The sequence below is a fragment of the Nerophis ophidion genome, linkage group LG01, assembly GCF_033978795.1.
Source record: "Nerophis ophidion isolate RoL-2023_Sa linkage group LG01, RoL_Noph_v1.0, whole genome shotgun sequence".
In the NCBI taxonomy this organism is placed as follows: Eukaryota; Metazoa; Chordata; class Actinopteri; order Syngnathiformes; family Syngnathidae; genus Nerophis; species Nerophis ophidion.
This window is the reverse complement of record NC_084611.1, coordinates 85,156,207-85,180,003: the sequence shown is the minus strand read 5'-3', so window position 1 is coordinate 85,180,003 and position 23,797 is coordinate 85,156,207. Positions and strand designations below refer to the sequence as shown.

General features: G+C 40.2%; 1 protein-coding gene across 1 annotated transcript in view; it reads right to left on the bottom strand.

Annotated features, from left to right (window-relative positions):
* Nucleotides 1-23,797, bottom strand: part of LOC133561056 (voltage-dependent P/Q-type calcium channel subunit alpha-1A-like) — a 130,823-nt gene that overhangs the window by 85,905 nt on the left and 21,121 nt on the right. The window contains exons 3-13 of the mRNA XM_061914265.1: nt 21,081-21,148; nt 20,822-20,928; nt 16,125-16,257; nt 11,462-11,737; nt 11,133-11,317; nt 8,504-8,510; nt 7,805-8,090; nt 7,609-7,741; nt 7,404-7,533; nt 5,367-5,426; nt 1,034-1,140 (exon numbers count right to left, since the gene is read on the bottom strand). Coding sequence (XP_061770249.1) covers nt 1,034-1,140; nt 5,367-5,426; nt 7,404-7,533; nt 7,609-7,741; nt 7,805-8,090; nt 8,504-8,510; nt 11,133-11,317; nt 11,462-11,737; nt 16,125-16,257; nt 20,822-20,928; nt 21,081-21,148 — 1,492 coding nt within the window. The remainder of the gene's footprint in view (nt 1-1,033; nt 1,141-5,366; nt 5,427-7,403; nt 7,534-7,608; nt 7,742-7,804; nt 8,091-8,503; nt 8,511-11,132; nt 11,318-11,461; nt 11,738-16,124; nt 16,258-20,821; nt 20,929-21,080; nt 21,149-23,797) is intronic.

Sequence of the window (23,797 nt, the reverse complement as noted above, 5' to 3'; positions counted from 1 at the left end):
TTTCATTAATAAATTCAGAAGTGTTGAAATCGCCATGTAAAATCGCTAATGCTAATCTGTAGCATGTCAATAGCAAAACCAATGTATATTAGCATCAAGCTAGTGCATTTTTGGAAAAGTACTAAATCTACATTGGATTTTGCGATTCAGGAATGGGGTTGGAGAATTTGAAACATTAAAAAAATAAAAAATTAATAAGAATAATCCTGCAAATAATTATAATTTTTTAGTAAGATTTGTAAAAATTATTAAGAAAGTTTGAAGAAAAGTTTAAAAAATTCACAGAATCATTTGAGAAATATTTTTGGAATAATTTGAAGACCAATTAAAACGAATAATAATTTAAATAAGAAGCAGCAGCTGTTTGGTTGCATCTTGGTAGTTTTCATTAATAAATTCAGAGGTGTTGAAATCGCCATGTAAAATCGCTAATGCTAATCCGTAGCATGTCAATAGCAAAACCAATGTATATTAGCATCAAGCTAGTGCATTTTTGGAAAAGTACTAAATCTACATTGGATTTTTCGATTCGGTCGGTGTCAAAAAAAGTACCGTATTCCGGACCCGTCCCTAATTACCACCACCTACAGGACAGGAGTGGAATGTCAACTAGTCTGTAGACATTATGCTTGTATTTCCAGAGTTTTAGGAGAAAATAAAATGTTTTATTTTGAAACAAAGTCGATCCGGATCTAATCCAGATCGGTCCTCTCATATAGATGCATCGTCTGATAAAGTTTAGGCCTTGGCGGAGGTCATAGGGCGGTGTTGTTTGGTGATGGCGGTGGAGGACACCGAGAAAGACCAGCTGAAACAATGTCGCATGTGATGCTTGATGAAGAGACGCTTCCAAGGACAGGAAGGAGAAATGGACACCGGGAGGTACAGGAAGTGGATCGGACTGTGATCTGCTTCTGGCTGACACAGCAATAACATTGTCCGGCCAACACGGGTCTTTCTGTGTTTGGTGGCGGGACGGGTGGGGGGGTGAGGATGAGGAAGAGGACCATGAGGGGGGGGAGGAGTTACTTACGTGAAGGCGAAGGCCACCAGAGCACCACTAACCACTATAAAGTCCAGAATGTTCCACAGGTCGCGGAAGTAGGAGCCCTGGTGGAGGAACAGGCCTAGAACCACCATCTGGAAGACAGGGGGGGGCGTGCTCAGTCGCTACGGCAACGGACTTATGTTGACATCATATTCGAATTGGACGCTCTAATTCAGGGGTGTCCAAACTTTGTCCACTGAGGGCCACACACTGAAAATTCAAATATATGTATAAAAAAATATACATTTCAGCCTCCACTCAGGCTGAAAGGTTTTGGTCCCAAAAAATATAAAAAATGTGTCATTATTCTGTATTTTTTAGAAATTATTATTCAAGTTTTAAATATCTAGATCAGCGGTTCTTAACCTTGTTGGAGGTACCGAACCCCCACACTCACCCAACCCTTCTTAGTGAACAATAAAATGTTTAGTTTTTTTACAATTCAAGACAAAGTTATATGTTTTTGGTAAAACTTTAGTATGGGGAACATACCGTATTTCCTTGAATACATTTAAAACCTATTCTCACTCCTGCACTTACCAAAGGCATGCGGTAAAAGTAAGCAGGAGCTAATAATTATAAAACCTCTTCTCACCCCTGCACTTACCAAAGGCATGCGGTAAAAGTAAGCAGGCGCTAATAATCATAAAACCTCTTCTTACCCCTGCACTTACCAAAGGCATGCGGTAAAAGTAAGCAGGCGCTAATAATTATAAAACCTCTTCTCACCCCTGCACTTACCAAAGGCATGCGGTAAAAGTAAGCAGGCGCTAATAATCATAAAACCTCTTCTTACCCCTGCACTTACCAATGGCATGCAGTAAAAAATTGAGTGTGATAAAAAAAAAAAAAAAAAATACAAAATTATTCTGCGGCCGCGACCCTGGGGTTGGCCGGACGGACACATGCATATCGCTGCTTTTCATACGAGATTGCAACGCATACTTGGTCAAAAGCCATACCTTTTACACTGATGGTTGTGATATAAACAACTTTAACACTCTTGTTAATATGCGCCACACTCTGTGAACCCACACCAAACACATTTCTTGGAGAACATTGGCTCTGTAACACATTCTAAACGCAACATAAGAATTACCCAGAATTCCAATGCATCCATGACTCTTGGCTATATTATACACGCGCTCCCAACCCCACCCACCTCAACCGACGCACAGAGGGGGGGGTATGATATAGGGGACGGCGTGGCGCAGTGGGAGAGTGGCCGTGCACAACCCGAGGGTCCCTGGTTCAAATCCCACCTAGTACCAACCTCGTCACGTCCGTTGTGTCCTGAGCAAGACACTTCACCCTTGCTCCTGATGGGTGCTGGTTGGCGCCTTGCATGGCAGCTCCCTCCATCAGTGTGTGAGTGTGTGTGTGAATGGGTAAATGTGGAAGTAGTGTCAAAGCGCTTTGAGTAACTTGAAGGTAGAAAAGCGCTATACAAGTACAACCCATTTATCATTTATATAGCCAAGAGTCATGGATGCGTTGGAATTCTGGGTAATTCTTATGTTGCGTTTAGAATGTGTTACAGAGCCAATGTTCTCCAGAAATGTGTTTGGTGTGGGTTCACCGAGTGTGGCGCATATTTGTAAGAGTGTTAAAGTTGTTTATATCACAACCATCAGTGTGACCTGTATGGCTGTGGAACCAGGGTCCGACTTATTTAAGTGTTAGAAAATAAATTACACATTTTTTTTTACTGTTTACTTTTAACACAATAATCTCGAGATCGACTTCAGATCTATCCGTCAATTATAAGTTTTATTGTTGTTTATGTGTTTTTTGTTTGTTTTAGGCCCTTCTTAAAAAAAAAAACAGCTCGGTTTTTATATGGCAAACACAAAATATGCAACATTCTCCCCCAAAAATATTTCTAAGTGGAAAATTTAACGTGACATAATTGGAGCCTTGATTAGGTCAATAATTCATAATGACATAGATTTTGATTCATTATTATTTTTTAAAGAAAGAAACAGCCTGCATGGCAGCTTTGTGTCATTAGAGTAAACATTGCGGCATTTTCTTGTTACATTTCACCCGTTTGCTCTTTTTATATCACTTTTTGCGTTTAAAATGTTTTTCAAATCCATCCATCCATCCATCATCTTCCGCTTATCCGAGGTCGGGTCGCGGGGGCAGCAGCCTAAGCAGGGAAACCCAGACTTCCCTCTCCCCAGCCACTTCGTCTAGCTCTTCCCGGGGGATCCCGAGGCGTTCCCAGGCCAGCCGGGAGACATAGTCTTCCCAACGTGTCCTGGGTCTTCCCCGTGGCCTCCTACCGGTTGGACGTGCCCTAAACACCTCCCTAGGGAGGCGTTCGGGTGGCCTCCTGACCAGATGCCCGAACCACCTCATCTGGCTCCTCTCCATGTGAAGGAGCAGTGGCTTTACTTTGAGTTCCTCCCGGATGGCAGAGCTTCTCACCCTATCTCTAAGGGAGAGAAGGAAACTCATTTCGGCCGCTTGTACCCGTGATCTTATCCTTTCGGTCATGACCCAAAGCTCATGACCATAGGTGAGGATGGGAACGTAGATCGACCGGTAAATTGAGAGCTTTGCCTTCCGGCTCAGCTCCTTCTTCACCACAATGGATCGATACAACGTCCGCATTACTGAAGACGCCACACCGATCCGCCTGTCGATCTCACGATCCACTCTTCCCCCACTCGTGAACAAGACTCCTAGGTACTTGAACTCCTCCACTTGGGGCAGGGTCTCCTCCCTAACCCGGAGATGGCACTCCACCCTTTTCCGGGCGAGAACCATGGACTCGGACTTGGAGGTGCTGATTTTCATTCCGGTCGCTTCACACTCGGCTGCGAACCGATCCAGTGAGAGCTGAAGATCCCGGTCAGATGAAGCCATCAGGACCACATCATCTGCAAAAAGCAGAGACCTAATCCTGCGGTCACCAAACCGGAACCCCTCAACGCCTTGACTGCGCCGAGAAATTCTGTCCATAAAAGTTCTGAACAGAATCGGTGACAAAGGACAGCCTTGGCGGAGTCCAACCCTCACTGGAAATGTGTTCGATTTACTGCCGGCAATGCGGACCAAGCTCTGGCACTGATCGTACAGGAAGTGGACCGCCACAATAAGACAGTCCGGTACCCCATACTCTCTGAGCACTCCCCACAGGACTTCCCGAGGGACACGGTCCAATGCCTTCTCCAAGTCCACGAAGCACATGTAGACAGGTTGGGCAAACTCCCATGCACCCTCAAGAACCCTGCCGAGAGTATAGAGCTGGTCCACAGTTCCACGACCATGACGAAAACCACACTGTTCCTCCTGAATCCGAGGTTTGACTCTCCGTATTCTTAAAATGTGCCGTGGGGCCGTTAAAAAATTACCTGCGGGCCGCTGCACTTTGGACACCCCTGCTCTAATTTTTAAGAAAAAATAGCCGATTCCAAAAGCGCCACGAAAATTGCCAGAGACGTCCATTATGACAGGACGCACGTAAAAGTCTCGAGAACCCACGTTTGAAAACTAACAGGAAGTCGGACATTTTCAAGTCAGAAACAGGGGTCGTACTTTAACGAACTCCCTCTAGGGACTTCGACCGGGTGAGTTGCGGTTAAAATGACAACTACTACAACTATAAGCGATGATACATTTCCAAAGAATTTTGCTTACGCCATGCGATGTGGGCGTGGCTTGGCGCCCAATTTTGATTTGATTAATCTTCGCAAAAATCCGTCAACATCTTTACTGTCTTGCTTCTGGTGAGGGCGGTCACATTTTTTCCCCGCTTCCCCTCCGGGTGATGGACAGCGCTTCATAGCAGCAGTCGCCCTCCAGGGCCCCAACTCCCCGCCCCCTCTGTTGTGAGTTGTCATGATTAAATGTAACGTGTTTATGTGTGCGTTGCATGGCGGTTTTTTTCCCACTCCAGACTGGGCGCCCCTTTAGGAGCCCAGTCGAGATTGTATTTTTTTACTCATCTTCTTCCCCGGCGTTTGAACTTTTTCTTATCTTTTACGGGACGCCTTGTGGCGACCCGTCAACGTTCCTGTTCTGTAACCCTGTACACTGTTTCTTCGTCTAATCTTGAACGGGTTTGTCCTGAAAAAGTTTAGTTGTACTTGTGCAATGCCAATAAAGCCCTATCCTATTTACAACCTGGCGCCACAAACTCAGATCTTGATCGGAATTGGTACAAATGTCGACGATGACGCCCTGAAGCGGTCAGAGACTCTTCGTGCCCATTGGTAGTGGGCGGAGCCTGGCGGCGAAAACTGCTCAATCATCCATCAAACTGTCACTGCCGCACTTTGGTTAATAAGGTCTGATAAAAACGACTCACCTTGATCAGCATTTCAAAAGTGAACACGCCGGTGAAGACGTAGTCGAAATAGCGCAGCACCTGCGGATGAAACGTAGTTAGCACGGGCGCTACAAGCAGATGCTAAATGCATGAGGGTGAGGGATGTTAACATCCGACTTGAAACATCACATGTGCACATGTTTAAGCTTTTATGGTAGCCAGAGTTTCACCCTGCAACAAACTATTTTTTTTTTGTATCCATAGGGTTCTTTTGGGAAAACTCAGTACAAAACAGTGTTCTTTCGCCACTTTGCAGTCGGCTTACTGCATCGCTGATTTTACTATTGACTCCATAGTAGCTATTTTAGTTTTCATGTACGTATGTTTTAGAGTATATCAGGTGTTTTAAGAGCATAAGAAGTTTTTGTGCAGGGCTTATGAAGACTTTAAATCAGGGGGATGGGCATAAGTCCAATAAGCAATTTGGCCTGGCGCTGTGTTTTCATATAATATACAAGTAGGCAGCGGCCTAATTGCTACCCATTTTGTTGCCATCTGGTGGCCAAAGAAAGTAACTCAAATCAGTTGCTATTAATTACACATCAACGTGAATGCATGCACAGCATTCACTTATCTGACCCAATCCAAACAACCTTCCCTAGTCATGGTGCAGGTGAAAAAATTCAACCAGCACAAAAATTTAACCAACACGGTCACACATAACACATCCTGCTCGTTTAACTTTGTGGATGTTATCAAAAATAATGTCAAATCAGCATTAAAAAAAAAAAAATACACTCATTACAATGTATGATGGGAAAATGCAAAACACTCTCTCCGCACTTGTCTATGTTTGGCGTATTTTAGATGCTCGATATTTCTGATGGATTAAAAAGAAACTTTAAGGTTGGTTGTCACGGAAGTAAAAAAAGGTATGGGTCAAATTTTGACATTTAATAACCAGTTATAATAATAGAGTGATTCTATGTTGTCTGTCGCCATCTCCTGGTGAATGTTGGCTATGGCGTTATGGGGTTGCTTTTTGATTGCCCAACGATTTACGTGGTGTTGGGCACCTGACGGCAAGTGAGGGAGTCTGTTCTGAAGGCCACAGTAAAGAGACATAACTTCATCACCTCACCTGGTTATTGACTCCAACCAAATATATTACACCGTCGACGAGCAAAAGGAAGAAATAAATGGCAGAACGAAGGTTACTCAGATAGTGAATTTTTTTTTTTTTTTTAGTAACCAGCAAGCACAGTACAGTTAGTAGAACAACTGTGTTTTTATTACTGTGTATTTGATAGGTGCCGTCTGAAATTGAACAATTTCTTTTATTTATATATATAATAAAATACATATATATATAAATATATAATTCACTGAAAATCAAGTATTTCATATATATATATATATATATATATATATATATATATATATGAAATACTTGACTTTCAGTGAATTCTAGATATATATATATTTATTTTATTATATATATACAAATAAAAGAAATAGTTGAATTTCAGACGGCACCAATGAAATACACAGTAATAAAAACTGTTGTTCTACCAACTGTACTGTGCTTGCTGGTTACTAAAAAACAACAGCAACACTTACCTTTCACTATTTGAGTAACCTTTGTTCTGCCATTTATTTCTTCCTTTTGCTCGTCGACGGTGTAATATATTGGGTTGGAGTCAATAACCAGGCGAGGTGATGAAGTTGTGTCTCTTTACTGTGGGCTTCAGAAGAGACTATATCAATAAAAACAAAACATGCCAACATTTTTACAAAACGCTCCAAAGAGGCGAGATTACTCATACTGCGCTGGGGGTGGGTTAGGGTGAACAAATCAAGCGCTCCTTTTCGACTACTCATGCCGGTCGTAAACATCACCTGAGCTTCCTGTAAACGAAGATGGTTTCCGACTGCTATTTGCGTCAAATAATATAGGTCTTCAGAAGCAGGAAGTAGTAAGTATGTGTAAATAAACGTGCATTCCTACTTTCAACAGTGAAAAAGCATATTTTTAAAAAAGTTTTGGGGGGGGTACACTTTGTCCGATGTTCTCACGTTGTTTTGAGGTGAATCCGGGGACACCGGGTCTTCTGCGGCGAGCGCGATGCTGCTCATGGCGATGACGGACAAAATGCTGAACTCAAAGTACTTGAGTGTCAGGATGTAGTGGCAGCACTTCCGGAACCTGGGGAGCAAACAGTGTCCACAAAGTGAAGCGGAATGGCTTGGTCAGGAAGACATCAGGACGAGGGCGACTCACGGGTTGGTGGTAGACATGATGAAGCAGGAGCTGTACGGAGGCATGGGCTTCGGCCCGTCCTCGTCTCCTTCGTCGTCATCGTCCTCCTTCTTCTCCTCGTTCTTCTTCTGATCCGTGTTGGCGTTCTTGTTCACTGCGGGGGGCGATACGCAGACGTTGAAGCCCTCGAAAGGCGACAGAGGGCAGAGGGACTCACCTTGCAGGATGGCGTTGGTGGACGGGTAGGGGTAGACGGGGGGCATGTCGATGCTGGTGTAGTCGGGCTTGGCCATGCTGCTCAGGATCAGGCTGTCCATGCTGTGGAGAAGCGTGTGGGTGTCGGCATCGCAGCAGTTCAGCAGGTTGTTGACGTCGTCGGGGTGGTCCGGCGGCAGGTCGTACGGCCGACTGGCGAGCCTGCTGTTGTTGCGCAGGTTGTCCAGGTCCTCGTTGTGCTGCTGGATGGGCCGCGTGGTGGACAGGCTGGTCCCTGTGCCGTGGTGCTCCCTGGGGGTGGGGAGGGGAAGAATGAGCCCTGATGCTACCATCCAGCAAATCACAAGCTTTACTTGTTACCATCTAGCCAATCACAGGCCATACCTGCTGGCATTCAGCCAATCACATGCCTTATCTGCTACGCATCGGCTAACCACGAGCCTCATCTGCTACCATGCTGCCAAGTACAAGCCTTATCTGCTATCATCCAGACAATTACAAGCCTTACATGCTATCAATCAACCAATCACAAGCCTTATCTGCTACCATCCTACCAATCACAAGTGTTACTTGCTACCATGCGGCCAACCACAAGGCTTACCGGCTACTATCCGACCAATCACAAATCCTACGTAGATTAAGCCGCTACCATCCAGTCAATCAGGATCCTTATTTGCAACCATCCAGTCAATCAGAAAACTAACCTGCTACCATACAACCAATCACAAGCCTTAACTGCTAACATTCAGCCAATCACAAGCCTTATCTGCTACCATCCAGTCAATCAGAAGCCTTAATTGCTACCATCAACCAATGACAAGCCTTACTTGCTACCATTCAGCCGATAGGAATCCTTACATGCTACAGTCCAACTAATCACAAGCCTTATTTGCTACTATCCAACCAATCACAAACCTTAACTGCTACCATCCAGCCAATCACAAGCCTTACCTGCTACAATCCAGCAAATCAGAAGCCTTACTTGCTACCATCCAAACCAATCACAAGCCTTATCGGCTACCATCCGATCAATCGGAATCCTTACTTGCTACCATCCAACTAATCACAAGCCTTACTTGTTACCATCCAGCCAATCAGAAGCCTTACTTGCTACCATTCAGCCGATAAGAATCCTTACTTGCTACAATCCAACTAATCACAAGCCTTATTTGCTCCTATCCAACCAATCACAAACCTTGACTGCTACAATCCAGCCAATCACAAGCCTTACCTGCTACAATCCAGTAAATCAGAAGCCTTACTTGCTACCATCCAACCAATCAAAAGCCTTACTTGCTACCATCCAACCAATCACAAGCCTTATCTGCTACCATCCGATCATTCGGAATCCTTACGTGCTACTATCCAACTAATCACAAGCCTTAACTGCTATCATCTAGCCAATCACAAGCCTTACCTGCTACTATCAACCAATCACAAGCCTTACTTGCTACCATTCAGCCGATAAGAATCCTTACTTGCTACAATCCAACTAATCACAAGCCTTATTTGCTACTATCCAACCAATCACAAACCTTACCTGCTACAATCCAACTAATCACAAGCCTTACTTGCTACCATCCAACCAATCACAAGCCTTACTTGCTATCATCCAACCAATCACAAGCCTTACTTGTTACTTGTTAGTCGTAATGATTTGTGCAGTCCTATGAGACATTTGTGATTTGGGGCTATATAAATAAACATTGATTGATCGATTAAACCAATCACAAGCCTTAACTGCTATCTTCTAGCCAATCACAAGCCTTACTTGCTACAATCCAGCAAATCAGAAGCCTTACTTGCTACCATCCAACCAATCACAAGCCTTATCGGCTACCATCCGAACAATCAGAATTCTTACCTGCTACTATCCGACTAATCACAAGCCTTACTTGTTACCATCCAACCAATCAGAAGCCTTAACTGCTATCATCTAGCCAATCACAAGCCTTACTTGCTACCATCCAACCAATCACAAGCCTTACTTGCTATCATCCAACCAATCACAAGCCTTACTTGTTACTATCCAACTCATCACACGCCTCACTTGTTACCATCCAACCAATCACAAGCCTTAAATGCTACCATCCAGCAAATCACAAGCCTTACCTACTACCATCCAACCAATCACAAGCCTTATCGGCTACCATCCGATCAATCAGAATCATTTCCTGCTACTATCCAACTAATCACAAGTCTTACTTGTTACCATCCAACCAATCACAAGCCTTAACTGCTACCATCCAGCCAATCAGAAGCCTTACTTGCTACCATGAACCAATCACAAGCCTTACTTGCTACCATTCAGCCGATAAGAATCCTTACTTGCTACAATCCAACTAATCACAAGCCTTATTTGCTACTATCCAACCAATCACAAACCTTAACTGCTACCATCCAGCCAATCACAAGCCTTACCTGATACAATCCAGCAAATCAAAAGCCTTACTTGCTACCATCCAACATATCACAAGCCTTATCGGCTACCATCCGAACAATCAGAATCCTTACCTGCTACTATCCGACTAATCACAAGCCTTACTTGTTACCATCCAACCAATCAGAAGCCTTAACTGCTATCATCTAGCCAATCACAAGCCTTACTTGCTACCATCCAACCAATCACAAGCCTTACTTGTTACTATCCAACTCATCACACGCCTCACTTGTTACCATCCAGCAAATCACAAGCCTTACCTACTACCATCCAACCAATCACAAGCCTTATCGGCTACCATCCGATCAATCAGAATCCTTTCCTGCTACTTTCCAACTAATCACAAGTCTTACTTGTTACCATCCAACCAATCACAAGCCTTAACTGCTACCATCCAGCCAATCAGAAGCCTTACTTGCTACCATGAACCAATCAAAAGCCTTACTTGCTACCATGAACCAATCACAAGCCTTACTTGCTACAATCCAACTAATCACAAGCCTTATTTGCTACTATCCAACCAATCACAAACCTTAACTGCTACCATCCAACCAATCACAAACCTTAACTGCTACAATCCAACCAATCACAAGCCTTAACTGCTATCATCTAGCCAATCACAAGCCTTATTTGCTATCATCCAACCAATCACAAGCCTTAACTGCTATCATCTAGCCAATCACAAGCCTTACTTGCTACAATCCAGCAAATCAGAAGCCTTACTTGTTACAATCCAACCAATCACAAGCCTTACTTGTTACCATCCAACCAATCACAAGCCTTACTTGCTACCATCCTTCCAATCACAAGCCTTACCTGCTCGACTGCTAAAAGTTGCTGACTTTACCACAAATTAAAATAAAGAAAGTTGAGTCTTTTTTTTACTCACCTTCTGGAGCGACGTCCTCTACTTCTCTCCTGGTTGCCGTGACGATGCCGCCTGCTCTTCCGACCCTCCCCGTCTTCCTCCTTCTCTCCCTCACCCTCCGCTCCCTTGGATCTGTGCCTCCTGCCCGCCTCCCCCTCCCTGGCCGCCTTGCGGTGCTGCCTGGTCCGCCGGTGCTCGTTGTTGCCCTCGCCAGCGTCGCCGCCGTGGCGAGGGGACACGCTGTAGCCTTCCCTGCCCTCCCGGTTCCTGTGCCGGTGACCCCGATGACTCCGGTGGCCATGCCTCTCCTCCCCAGCCTGGGCCTCCTGGTTGTTGGACTCTGGGTCCACGTCGGCTCCCTCTACCCCAGGCTGGTCCTGGCCCGGAGTCTCCGGTCCAGCCGCCTTCTGGTGGTGGTGATGATGATGGTGGTGGTGGCGGTGATGATGGTGGTGGGCCACGCGGTGGCTGTGGTCCAGATCCTGCCGCCTGTACTCCAGGTCCAGAGGCAGTTGGCCCGGCGGGGTCTTGTTGGTGTTGTTGTTGCGGTTATCCTGTGGATTTACCACAAGCGGACGGTCCAAGTGGGTCTTCATGTCCCCACGTCCTGTTCGTGGATACGACACCTGCAAGGAAAGAGGAGAATGTCAGATGATCCAACTTCAATTGAACTTCACCCGGGTTTCGTCAATAACTAACAGACTCTCCCATCTGTTAGTCCGATTTCAACTCGGACCTGGCACACTCGCGAAAACCTACAGCATGATCCGTGGCATGCCTTTCGACTCCTGCCGAGAGCGCAGACTTCAAACTGCCTTCATCGTCCGGCTTTAAAAAATGGTGGAAATCAGTCAAGTAAAATCAGACTTATAAACCATATTTTTAACCATGCCATTATAGGCGAAAGTGAACAGGCAATGAAACCCATTTTCAACTGTTTGTTCCGTTCGCGGGGTGCTGGAGCCTATCCCAGTAGCATTCGGGCGGGAGGCGGGGGTACACCCTGGACAAGTCGCCACCTCATCGCAGGGCCAACACAGATAGACAGACAACATTCACACACTAGAGCCCATTTTAGTGTTGCCAATCAACCTATCCCCAGGTGCATGTCTTTGGAAGTGGGAGGGGCCTATCCCCAGGTGCATGTCTTTGGAAGTGGGAGGGGCCTATCCCCAGGTGCATGTCTTTGGAAGTGGGAGGAGCCTATCCCCAGGTGCATGTCTTTGGAGGTGGGAGGAACCTATCCCCAGGTGCATGTCTTTGGAGGTGGGAGGAGCCTATCCCCAGGTAAATGTCTTTGGAAGTGGGAGGAGCCTATCCCCAGGTGCATGTCTTTGGAGGTGGGAGGAGCCTATCCCCAGGTGCATGTCTTTGGAAGTGGGAGGAGCCTATCCCTAGGTGCATGTCTTTGGAGGTGGGAGGAGCCTATCCCCAGGTGCATGTCTTTGGAAGTGGAAGGAGCCTATCCACAGGTGCATGTCTTTGGAAGTGGAAGGAGCCTATCCCCAGGTGCATGTCTTTGGAAGTGGGAGGAAGCCGGAGTAACCGGAGGGAACCCACGCAATCCCGGGGAGAACATGCAAACTCCACACAGAAAGATCCCGAGCCCAGGACTTTCAAATAAAGAAATAAAGAAATCGACAAACATAAAGAAAATGACTTAAAGAGAAAATGACTCCAACAGAATCGCCCTTGATGCCATCCAAAGTGCTCGTGCGTAACTTCAGTTCACAGAAATCCCCCGGGAAGACCCGGACGAACCGGCTGGAGAGAGAGGGACGTCCGGGGCTTCCCTGCTTAGGCTGCTGCGCCCGCTACCCACTTTCGGATAAGTGCAATTAAAAACCTCTAAAGCATGGGTGTCAAACTCTGGCCCGCGGGCCAAATTTGGCCCTTGAGGCAATATCAATGTAGCATTAGATCTGGCCCGCCGGTGTTATACAGCGTCGGTGCCGCTGTAACACCGCATTCACCGCTAATACTCAAACTTGCCAACCCTCCTAATTTTCCCGGTAGACTCCCGAAGTTCAAATCTCCCGGGGCAACCATTCTCCCGAATTTCTACCGATTTCCACCTGGACAACTATATTGGGGGCGTGCGTTTAAGGCACTGCCTTTAGCGTTCTCTACAACCTGTCGTCACGTCCGCTTTTCCTCCATACTAACAGCGTGTCACATAATATTTGTGGCTTTTACACACACACACACATGCACGCACAAGTGAATGCAAGGCATACTTGGTCAACAGCCATACAGGTCACACTGAGGGTGGCCGTATAAACAACTTTAGCACTGTTACAAATATGCGCCACGCTGTGAACCCACGCCAAACAAGAATGACAAACACATTTCGGGTGAACATCCGCACCGTAACACAACAGAACAGATACCCAGAACCCCTTGCAGCACTAACTCTTCCGGGAAACTTCCAGCAAACGGACCAATAACTAATGTTTTATTCATGCATTTTCTCTTGCTACTTCAAGGCTCGAATGTTTGGTTCATTCATTATTGTTATTTTATTTTCAAATTTATTATTAGCCTGTGGAAAAAATGTGATATTTACCTCAGAAGATTGCAAATAGAAAAAAAAGGCATAAAATGTTTATTTAAATTGTATTTGATATGCCATTGATATTTTTTGAAACTGGATTTTGCATGTCACTAAAGTTATATAAGCCTTGCTTGTTCAATATTTAATGCAAAACTTGTTTGGGTCCCTACTAAAAGGTTAATTTGTTCAACCTTGGCCCGCGGCTTTGTTCCGTTTAACATTTTGGCCCACCCTGTGTTTGAGTTTGACACCCCTGCTCTAAAGGCTTAGTGGCCACATGCGTGGACACCACCTTTTAGCTCTTTATTTCCAAAATTGCGTACACTACTGAATTGGGGTCTTATGGCCACTTATGTGGACAATTATACTGCCATCTGGTGGTGTCAGAAGAGTATAACATACAATGGAATTTGGAAAAAAAAAGTGTAAAAATAAGAATTGGCAGGTCACTAAACATGAAGTACACGTTTGTGTACTTATGGACTAAGTGCATTATACCAAAAGATGAATAGTTTTTATTTTAATTAGGGTCCAATAAGCCCAAATAGCAAAAGGAACGACTGTAAACAAACAGCTTGGGCCGTAAGAGGTTTTTAAGATTGTGTTCTGATCGGGGTTTTACGCTCCCAATTTCGATACAGATCATCCATAAGTGACATCAGCTGATACCATCACATGTATCATCTATAACAGAGGTAGGGAACCTATGGCTCTAGAGCCAGATGTGGCTCTTTTGATGACTGCCCCTGGCTCTCAGATAAATGTTAGCTGACATTACTTAAGTAATGAATAATTCCGCTGGTAATCACAGTGTCAAAAATAACGTTCAAAATATAAAACATTCCCATGCATTTTAATCCATCCATCTGGTTTCTACCGCACTTGTTCAAGAAGTTGCATTAAGGGTAAGAAGTCATTTATTTCTTATTGGTTAGCGTAGGACTTGCCCTCCTGGGGGTTCTTCGGACCCCCAAGCACCGACATGAGAGCCTGTTTCAGGGTTTTATTTTTCAACAAGTCTCTCAGTTGCTTTCCAGGAATTGACTTTTTCTCTTTCGTTCTCGCTCGCGCTCTGGCTCCAGCCCCAACCCCGTCTCTCCTCCTGGCTGCTGCTTATAAAAAGAGCGACAGGTGATTAGATAACAAGGCCAAGCTGGGCCATTTACGCACCTGTCGCTGATTTCGGGGCCGATCCTGGCAACACCCCGCTTCGCTGCAGGCCCGCAGGCCACACCCCCTCCACAGTTGGCTTCAGAATAACAATATTATTACGAAGAATAGGAGACCTATTATACTCTAGAAATGTTGATCTTACTTAAAAATGCACGCGTTTAGTTGTGTTCAGTGTTAAACAAAAATATTATACGGCTCTTGGAGAAATACATTTTAAAATATTTGGCTTCTTGGCTCCCTCAGCCAAAAAAGGTTCCCGACCCCTGGGTTAGAGCTTTTGATGACTGCATCTGGCTCTCAGATAAATGTTAGCTGACATTACTTAACACGATAAATAATGAATAATTCCGCTGGTAATCACAGTGTCAAAAATAACATTCCCACGCATTTTAATCCATCCATCCGGTTTCTACCGCACCTGTTCAAGAAGTCGCATTAATGGTAAGAAGCATTTTATTTATTGTTGGTTATCTTCAGAATAACAGTGTTGTTGAAAATAATAAGAGGCTTATTATGCTCTAAAAATGTTAGTCTTACTTAAAAATGCACGCATTTAATTGTATTCAATGTTAAAAAAAAAAAAATGGCTCTCACGGAAATACTTTTTAAAATATTTGTTTTTTATGGCTCTCTCAGCCATAAAGGTTCCCGACCCCTGATCTGCAAGGTAATTTGGGTTCAATTCTCAGTGAGCATCAACAATAGAAAACAAAACAAAAAGTGTGAATGAGCAGGAGTTAAGATGTCTTATTTCCTGCTTGAAGGTCATGCGTATGATGAGGTGTGTTGCAAGCCAATGAAACCTTTGACCCGCCTCCTCCCGCCCCCGCCCAATCAAGTCACAGATATACACCAGTCGGCGAACCACACGTCTCGGCAGAGCCGCCAAAACGTCCGAAAGCCAGGTTCGCCGAGTCATATCCAGTCGACTCCTGATCGGCCCCGCCCACCCGTCCTCCTCGGCCGGGTTGCCGCTCCAGGCAGGCGTGCCCGTCCCCCGTTTCAATAACGCGATGCAAGCCCGCGGCGCCTTAAAGGGACGTTACAGCCAGCGTCTGTGAAAAGAAATGTGGCCGACGACGATGTTGGAACCTGATCAATAAATCCGAACATGGTCGTGGTAGGCGGGGCCAAAAGCAGCAATGAGTGGGTGATAGCGTCCCTTTAAGGGCGAATGGAAATGACAGGCATCCACCATATATATCAGGAGTAGACTGCATATATATGTGTATATGTATGACTCTTTCAAGGGGGCGGGGCCTCACCTCCTCTCCCTCCTCCCCCACCTTCCAGTCCTCCTGCTCCAGCTCGTTGTAGAGCGCCTCGCGGCTCGTCATCAGATTCTGCCGGCGGATCTCGCTGGTTCGCTGCTCCCACACAGACTTGCCGCCTTTGGCGTGGTTCTTCTGCTGCTCCCTGCTGGACGGGCGATAACATTACTATTAACTGTATTAAAATTCAGTGTATGGAAAATTCAGGGTAAAAAAATGAGTGTAAAAACATTTCAGTGTAAAAAAAAAAAATCTGTATGAATACATTCAGTGTAAAGTAATCACTATAGAAATTTTTGTGTGCAAAATGTATAAAAATTCAGCGTAAAAAAATTCAGTGTCAAAATTTTATTGTGAAAAAATACAGTGTAAAAAAAATCAGTGTAAAGAAATTCAGTGTATAAAAATTAAAATAAATAAAATTCAGTGTAAAAAAAATATGTTAAAAAAAGTCAGTGTAAAAAAAATCAGTGTATAAAAATTCAGTGTAAAATTCAAAAATTCCAATGCATAAAATTCCATCCATCCATCCATTTGCTACCGCTTATTCCCTTTTGGGGTCGCGGAGGGCACTGGCGCCTATCTCAGCTACAAAATGTATAAAAATTCAGCGTAAAAAAATTCAATGTAAAAAAATCTGTGTCAAAATTTTAGTGTAAAAAAATACAGTGTAAAAAAATTCCCCCAAAAATGTCAGTGTATAAAAATTAAAATAAATAAATTTTTTGTGTACAAAATGTATAAAAATTCAGCGGAAAAAAATTCAGTGTAAAATAATCTGTGTCAAAATTTTAGTGTAAAAAAATACAGTGTAAAAAATTTCACCGAAAAAAATTCAGTGTATAAAAATTAAAATAAATACAATTTTTGTGTACAAAATGTATAAAAATTCAGCGTAAAAAAATCTGTGTCAAAATTTTAGTGTGAAGGGAAGTGAATTATATTTATATAGTGCTTTTTCTCTAGTGACTCAAAGCGCTTTACATAGTGAAACCCAATATCTAAGTTACATTTAAACCAGTGTGGGTGGCACTGGGAGCAGGTGGGTAAAGTGTCTTGCCCAAGGACACAACGGCAGTGACTAGGATGGCCGAAGCGGGAATCGAACCTGCAACCCTCAAGTTGCTGGCACGGCCACTCTACCAACCGAGCTAAACCGCCCCACAAGTGTAAAAAAATACAGTGTAAAAAAATTCACCGAAAAAAATTCAGTGTATAAAAATTAAAATAAATACAATTCAGTGTAAAACAAATATGTTAAAAAAAAGTCAGTGTAAAAAAAATCCGTGTATAAAAATTCAGTGTAAAATAAAAAAATTTCATGTCATAAAATTCCATCCATCCATCCATTTTCTACCGCTTATTCCCTTTTGGGGTCGCGGGGGGCACTGGCGCCTATATCAGCTAAAATCGGACAGAAGGCGGAGTACACCCTGGACAAGTCGCCACTTCATCGTAGACGCATGGAATTCAATTACAAATTTTCAGTGTAAAAAAAATTCAGTGTAAAATAATCAGTGTAAAATTTTTTGTGTAAAAAAAATTCAGTGTGAAAAAATTGTGTGAAAAAAAATCAGTGTAAATAAATTCAGTGTAAAGAAAATCAGTGTATAAAAATTCAATGAAAACAAAAAATCAGTGACAAAAACTAGTGTATAAAAATTCAGTGTTTTGAAATTCAGTGTGAAAAAATTGTGTAAATAAATCAGTGTAAATAAATTCAGTGTAAAGAAAATCAGTGTATAAAAATTAAATGAAAAAAAAATCAGTGACAAATACAAGTGTATAAAAATTAAGTGTTTTGAAATTCTTTGTGCAAAATTTCAGTTTAAAAAATATGCATACATAAATTTACAGTAAAAAAAAGTGTATAAAAATTCAGTAAAAAAATAAAAAAAATCAATGTAAAAAAACAGTGTATAAAAATTTAATTGAAAAAATTCAGTGTAAATTAACAAGTTCAAAAATCAGTACACATGAATTCAATGTAAAAAAAGTGTATAAAAATTCAGTGTAAAAATAAATAAAAAAACAGTGTCACAATATTAAATGAAAAAAAATTAAGTGTAAAATAACTAGTGTATATAAGTTCAATGTGAAAAAAAATTCAGTGACAAAAACTAGTGTATAGAAATTTGGTGTTTAAAAAATATGCATACATAAATTTACAGTAAAAAAAAAAGTGTATAAAAATTCAGTGAAAAAAAAAAAAATCTAAATTTAATTACAAAAATTCAGTGTAAATTAACAAATTCATATAAATTCAGTGTGAAAAAAATTCAGTGTAATTTTCAAAAATTCCAACGCATAAAATTCCGTTACATAAATTCGGTGTCAAAAAAAAGCTTTCGTAATCAAAGACACAAATGAGCCTCCATAGAAAGATATGTATGGAGCTTAATTTGTGTCTTCATTACTAAAAAAATTTTGACACTGAATGTATTTATGTTTGAATTTTGTAAACTGGATTCGTTTTTTTTTACATCAAATAATCCTGATAATTTCATTGAAAAACATTTAACGTTTTAAAATTCAGTGTGCAAAAATTCAGTAAATAAAAATCTGTGTAAAATTTCCAGTGTAAAAAAAAATCAGTGTATAAAAATTTAATTGAAAAAAATTCAGTGTAAATTAACAAGTTCAAAAATCAGTACACATAAATTCAATGTAAAAAAGTGCATAAAAATTCAGTGTAAAAATAAAAAAAACCAGTGTAAAAATATTAAATGAAAACAATTAAGTGTAAAATAACTAGTGTATATAATTTCAATGTGAAAAAAAATTCTGTGACACAAACTAGTGTATAAAAATTTGGTGTTTAAAAAATATGCATACATAAATTTACAGTAAAAAAAAAAAAGTGTATAAAAATTCAGTGAAAAAATAAAAAAATCTAAATTTAATTACAAAAATTCAGTGTAAATTAACAAGTTCATACAAATTCAGTGTGAAAAAAATTCAGTGTAATTTTCAAAATTTCCAACGCATAAAATTCCGTTACATAAATTCGGTGTCAAAAAAAAGCTTTCGTAATCAAAGACACAAATGAGCCTCCATAGAAGCTTTATTTGTGTCTTCATTACTAAACATTTTTTTGACACTGAACGTATTTATGTTTGAATTTTGTAAACTGGATTTTTTTTTTACATCAAATAATCCTGATAATGTCATTGAAAAAAATGTAATGTTTTAAAATTCAGTGTGCAAAAATAAAGTAAATAAAAAACCGTGTAAAATTTCCAGTGTAAAAAAAAAAATCAGTTTATAAAAATTTAATTGAAAAATATTCAGTGTAAATTAACAAGTTCAAAAATCAGTACACATAAATTCAATGTAAAAAAAAAGTGTATAAAAATTCAGTGTAAAAATAAAAAAAAACAGTGTAAAAATATTAAATGAAAAAAATTAAGTGTAAAATAACTAGTGTATATAAATTCAATGTGAAAAAAAATTCAGTGACAAAAACTAGTGTATAAAAATTTGGTGTTTAAAAAATATGCATACATACATTTACAGTAAAAAAAGTGTATAAAAATTCAGTGAAAAAATAAAAAAATCAATGAAAAAAAAAACAATGTATAAAAATTGTATCAAAAATTCAGTGTAAATTAACAAATTTAATAGAAAAAATTCTGTGTAAATTAACAAGTTCAAAAATCAGTACACATAAATTCAATGTAAAAAAAAGTGTATAAAAATTCAGTGTAAAAATAAATTTAAAAAACTGTAAAAATATTACATGAAAAAAAATAAGTGTAAAATAACTAGTGTATATAAATTCAATATGAAAAAAATTCAGTGACAAAAACTAGTGTATGACAATTTGGTGTTTAAAAAATATGCATACATAAATTTACAGTAAAAAAAGTGTATAAAAATTCAGTGAAAAAATTAAAAAATCAATGTAAAAAAAATGTTGACACTGAATTTATTTATGTTTGAATTTTGTAAACTGGATTTGTTTTTTTTTTTTACATCAAATAATCCTGATAATTTCATTGAAAAACATTTAATGTTTTCAAATTCAGTGTAAAAATAATTTTTAAAAACTGTGTAAAAATATTAAATAAATAAAAAATAAGTGTAAAATAACTAGTGTATATAAATTCAATATGAAAAAAATTCAGTGACAAAAAATAGTGTATAAAAATTTGGTGTTTAAAAAATATGCATACATAAATTTACAGTAAAAAAAGTGTCTAAAAATAAAAAAAATCAATGTAAAAAAAAAGTGTGTAAAAATGTAATTTAAAAAATTCAGTGTAAATTAACAAGTTCATATAAGTTCAGTGTAATTTTCAAAAATTCCAACGCATAAAATTCCGTTACATAAATTCAGTGTAAAAAAAAAAGCTTTCGTAATCAAAGACACAAATTAGCCTCCATAGAAGGATGAGTATGGAGCTTAACTTGTGTTTTCATTACTAAAAATTTTTTGGACACTGAATGTATTTATGTTTGAATTTTGTAAACTGGATTTTTTTTTTTACATCAAATAATCCTGATAATTTCATTGAAAAACATTTAATATTTTCAAATCCAGTGTGCAAAAATACAGTAAATAAAAATGTGTAAAATTTCCAGTGTAAAAAAAAAAATCAGTGTAAAAATTTTTTGTGTAAAATTCAAAAATTCAAATCAGTTCCATAAACTCGTAATAAAGACAAAGGAACCTGCATGGAGGTGCTCTGTTCAGCGTAATGTGTACTCACGCGGCGATGGACAGGTTGGCGGCGGACAGCGGGCTGACTTCGGCCACCTCCTTCGCCTTCTGCAACGCCGTCTTCTGATTGGCCGCCTCCTCCTGCTCCTCCTCGTCCTGACAGAGGAGAGGAGAAACTTTTCTCAACATTAAAACCTAACATGTTTACACTAAGCGACAACTTGTTATATTTCATTAGCCAGCTGAATGCTAAAATCAGCGAAAAGCTTCAAATCAGAGCAAAAGCCCTTCAGGTGGACTTCCTGTACCTTGGTGAGCTCCTGGGCGTTAGCCAGGTTGTCCACGGCGATGGCCAAGAAGACGTTGAGCAGCGTGTCTGTGGTGCGGGGAGTTAAGTAACAAGGACAGCGACATTCACCTTTCAGCATTTTCGTCCTCACAAACTTGTGGATTTTTGGTAAAAAAAGACCAATCCTTCAAACAAGGTATTTACTGGTGCTGTGGATCTTTAAGCACCAGGCGATTCGATTCAAAACGATTCTTGATTCAGAAAAGTGCTGCTAGGATCCTGATGAAAGTGCGGAAATACGACCATATCACACCAATTCAGGATTGAATAGAAAGTCTCCCTACTAACCCATCAGTTCCTCCAAGGAAATGCCCTCCCCTCTACCTCAAAGAACTACTCACCCCCAAATCCTCCATACGACACCTCCGCTCCGGACAGGCTAACCTCCGAGGACCAAGCTGCGAACAGTGGTCTGTGGAACGCTCTCCCTGACCACTTGAGGGCACCACAGACTGTGGATGCTTTTAAAAAAGGCTAGAAAACCCTTCTTTAAAAAATTTTTTTTAATTTTTTTTAGATATATGCATACTAGTTCAAGCTATTAGGCTGTTCTAGTTTTTATTTTTATTATATTTTTATTTATTTATTATCCACTATGGATTGAACTTACACAGTAATATGTTAGACCCGCTCGACATTTATGGCTTTCGGTCCCCTAGACCAGTGGTCCCCAACCTTTTTGTATCCGAGGACCGGTCAACGCTTAATAATTTGTCCCGCGGCCCGGGGGGGGGGGTCCTTTTTTTTCTCTTTTCTTTTTTTTCTTTTCTTCTTTGTCATGAAAAAGGGAGGTTTTTGTGGTTGGTGCACTAATTGTAAGTGTATATTGTGTTCTTTATGTTGATTTGGGGACCACTGCCCACATATGCAGTCCTCTCCAAGGTTTCTCATAGTCATCATTGTCACTGTCACCGACGTCCCACTGGGTGTGAGTTTTCCTTGCCCTTATGTGGGTTCTTCCGAGGATGTCGTAGTGGTTTGTGCAGCCCTTTGAGACACTAGAGATTTAGGGCTATATAAATAATAATTGATTGATTAATTGATTTTTTTTAATACACTGTAGCATTTTGAGGTCGTTTATTCAATGGAAAGTGCTTTTTACAAATAAAATCTATTATTATTATTATTATTATTGGCAACACTAAATGGGCCCTAGTGTGTGAATGTGAGTGTGAATGTTGTCTATCTGTGTTGGCCCTGCGATGAGATGGTGACTTGTCCAGGGTGTACTCCGCCTTCCGCCCGAATGCAGCTGAGATAGGCTCCAGCACCCTCCGCGACTTCAAAAGGGACAAGCCGTAGAAAATGGATGGATGGATTATTATTATTATTATTATCATTATTGATTCGAAATTAATAGTTTTATCTTTTAATAACATCGGCTGCAAGTTCCTCCATAATTTAGACGAAACAGCTGTGATAAATTATTTAATTACTTCGAAAAAAATTGGTTTTGTCGAATAAAATTCTAGCCAAACATTTAATGAAGTCAAATACAAATAAGGCAACAAGAGAAGTATCCACTCTGAGTGGCTGGACAGAAAAGATTTAAAAAATAAATAAATAATAAAATGTTCGATTTTTCTAACCAGTTAAGTAAAGTTACAAATCACGACTAATTTGATTTTTAAAATAGATAGATGGATGGATGGATGGATGGATGGATGGATGGATGGATAGATGGATAGATAGATGGATGGATGGATGGATGGATGGATGGATGGATGGATGGATGGATGGATGGATGGATGGATGGATGGATGGATGGACGGATGGATGGATGGATAGATAGATAGATAGATAGATAGATAGATAGATAGATAGATAGATAGATAGATAGATAGATAGATAGATAGATAGATAGATAGTACTTTATTGATTCAAAATTGAGATATCATTTAAAAAGCGAAAAGTAAATAATAAATAATGGGGGTATATGTTATTTTTTTGCATCCCCAAACAAAGGATTTAAAAGAGAAGTAGATAGGAGTTTTTTTTTTTTTTAAAGAATAACAAAGGACTTCAAACATTGTGTTGATATTGTTACTCACCACAAAAATTAGGGGTATCACAATTTTTTATTATTCAGATTCTAAATCAAGTCATCATTTTTTGAGAATGAGTAAAAAATTTTGAAAATGTTTATTTCCAAACCATTAAACAACTAATATTTATATTATTAGTGTTATTGATACTCGGGCTGTGGATCTTTGGGCACCACACGATTCGATTCGATTCTTAAGGGTAATGATTCGATTCAGAATCGATCGTAGATTCAAACCCGTTTTCGATTCAAAATCAATACATTTTGATAACTGGATGCCAGTTCCATGATTAACTACATTTATCCATAAAATAAATAAACAGCTCAAATAAATGTGTATATTACTTTTTTTTTAAAATGGTTTTGTTGAATTAAATTCTAGCTAAACATTTAAAAAAGTCAAATACAATTAAGGCAACAAAAGAAGTATCCACTCGCTGGACAGCAATTATTTAAAAAAAAAATTTTTTTTCTATCCAATTAAGAAAAGTTACAAATCCCAATTAATTCGATTTTTAAAAAGATTTAAAAGAGTAGTAGATAGGATTTTTTTTTTTTTTTTAGATATAATATCAAAGGAATTTAAACATTGTGTTGATATAGTTACTCACATCACATCTTAGGGGCAATTT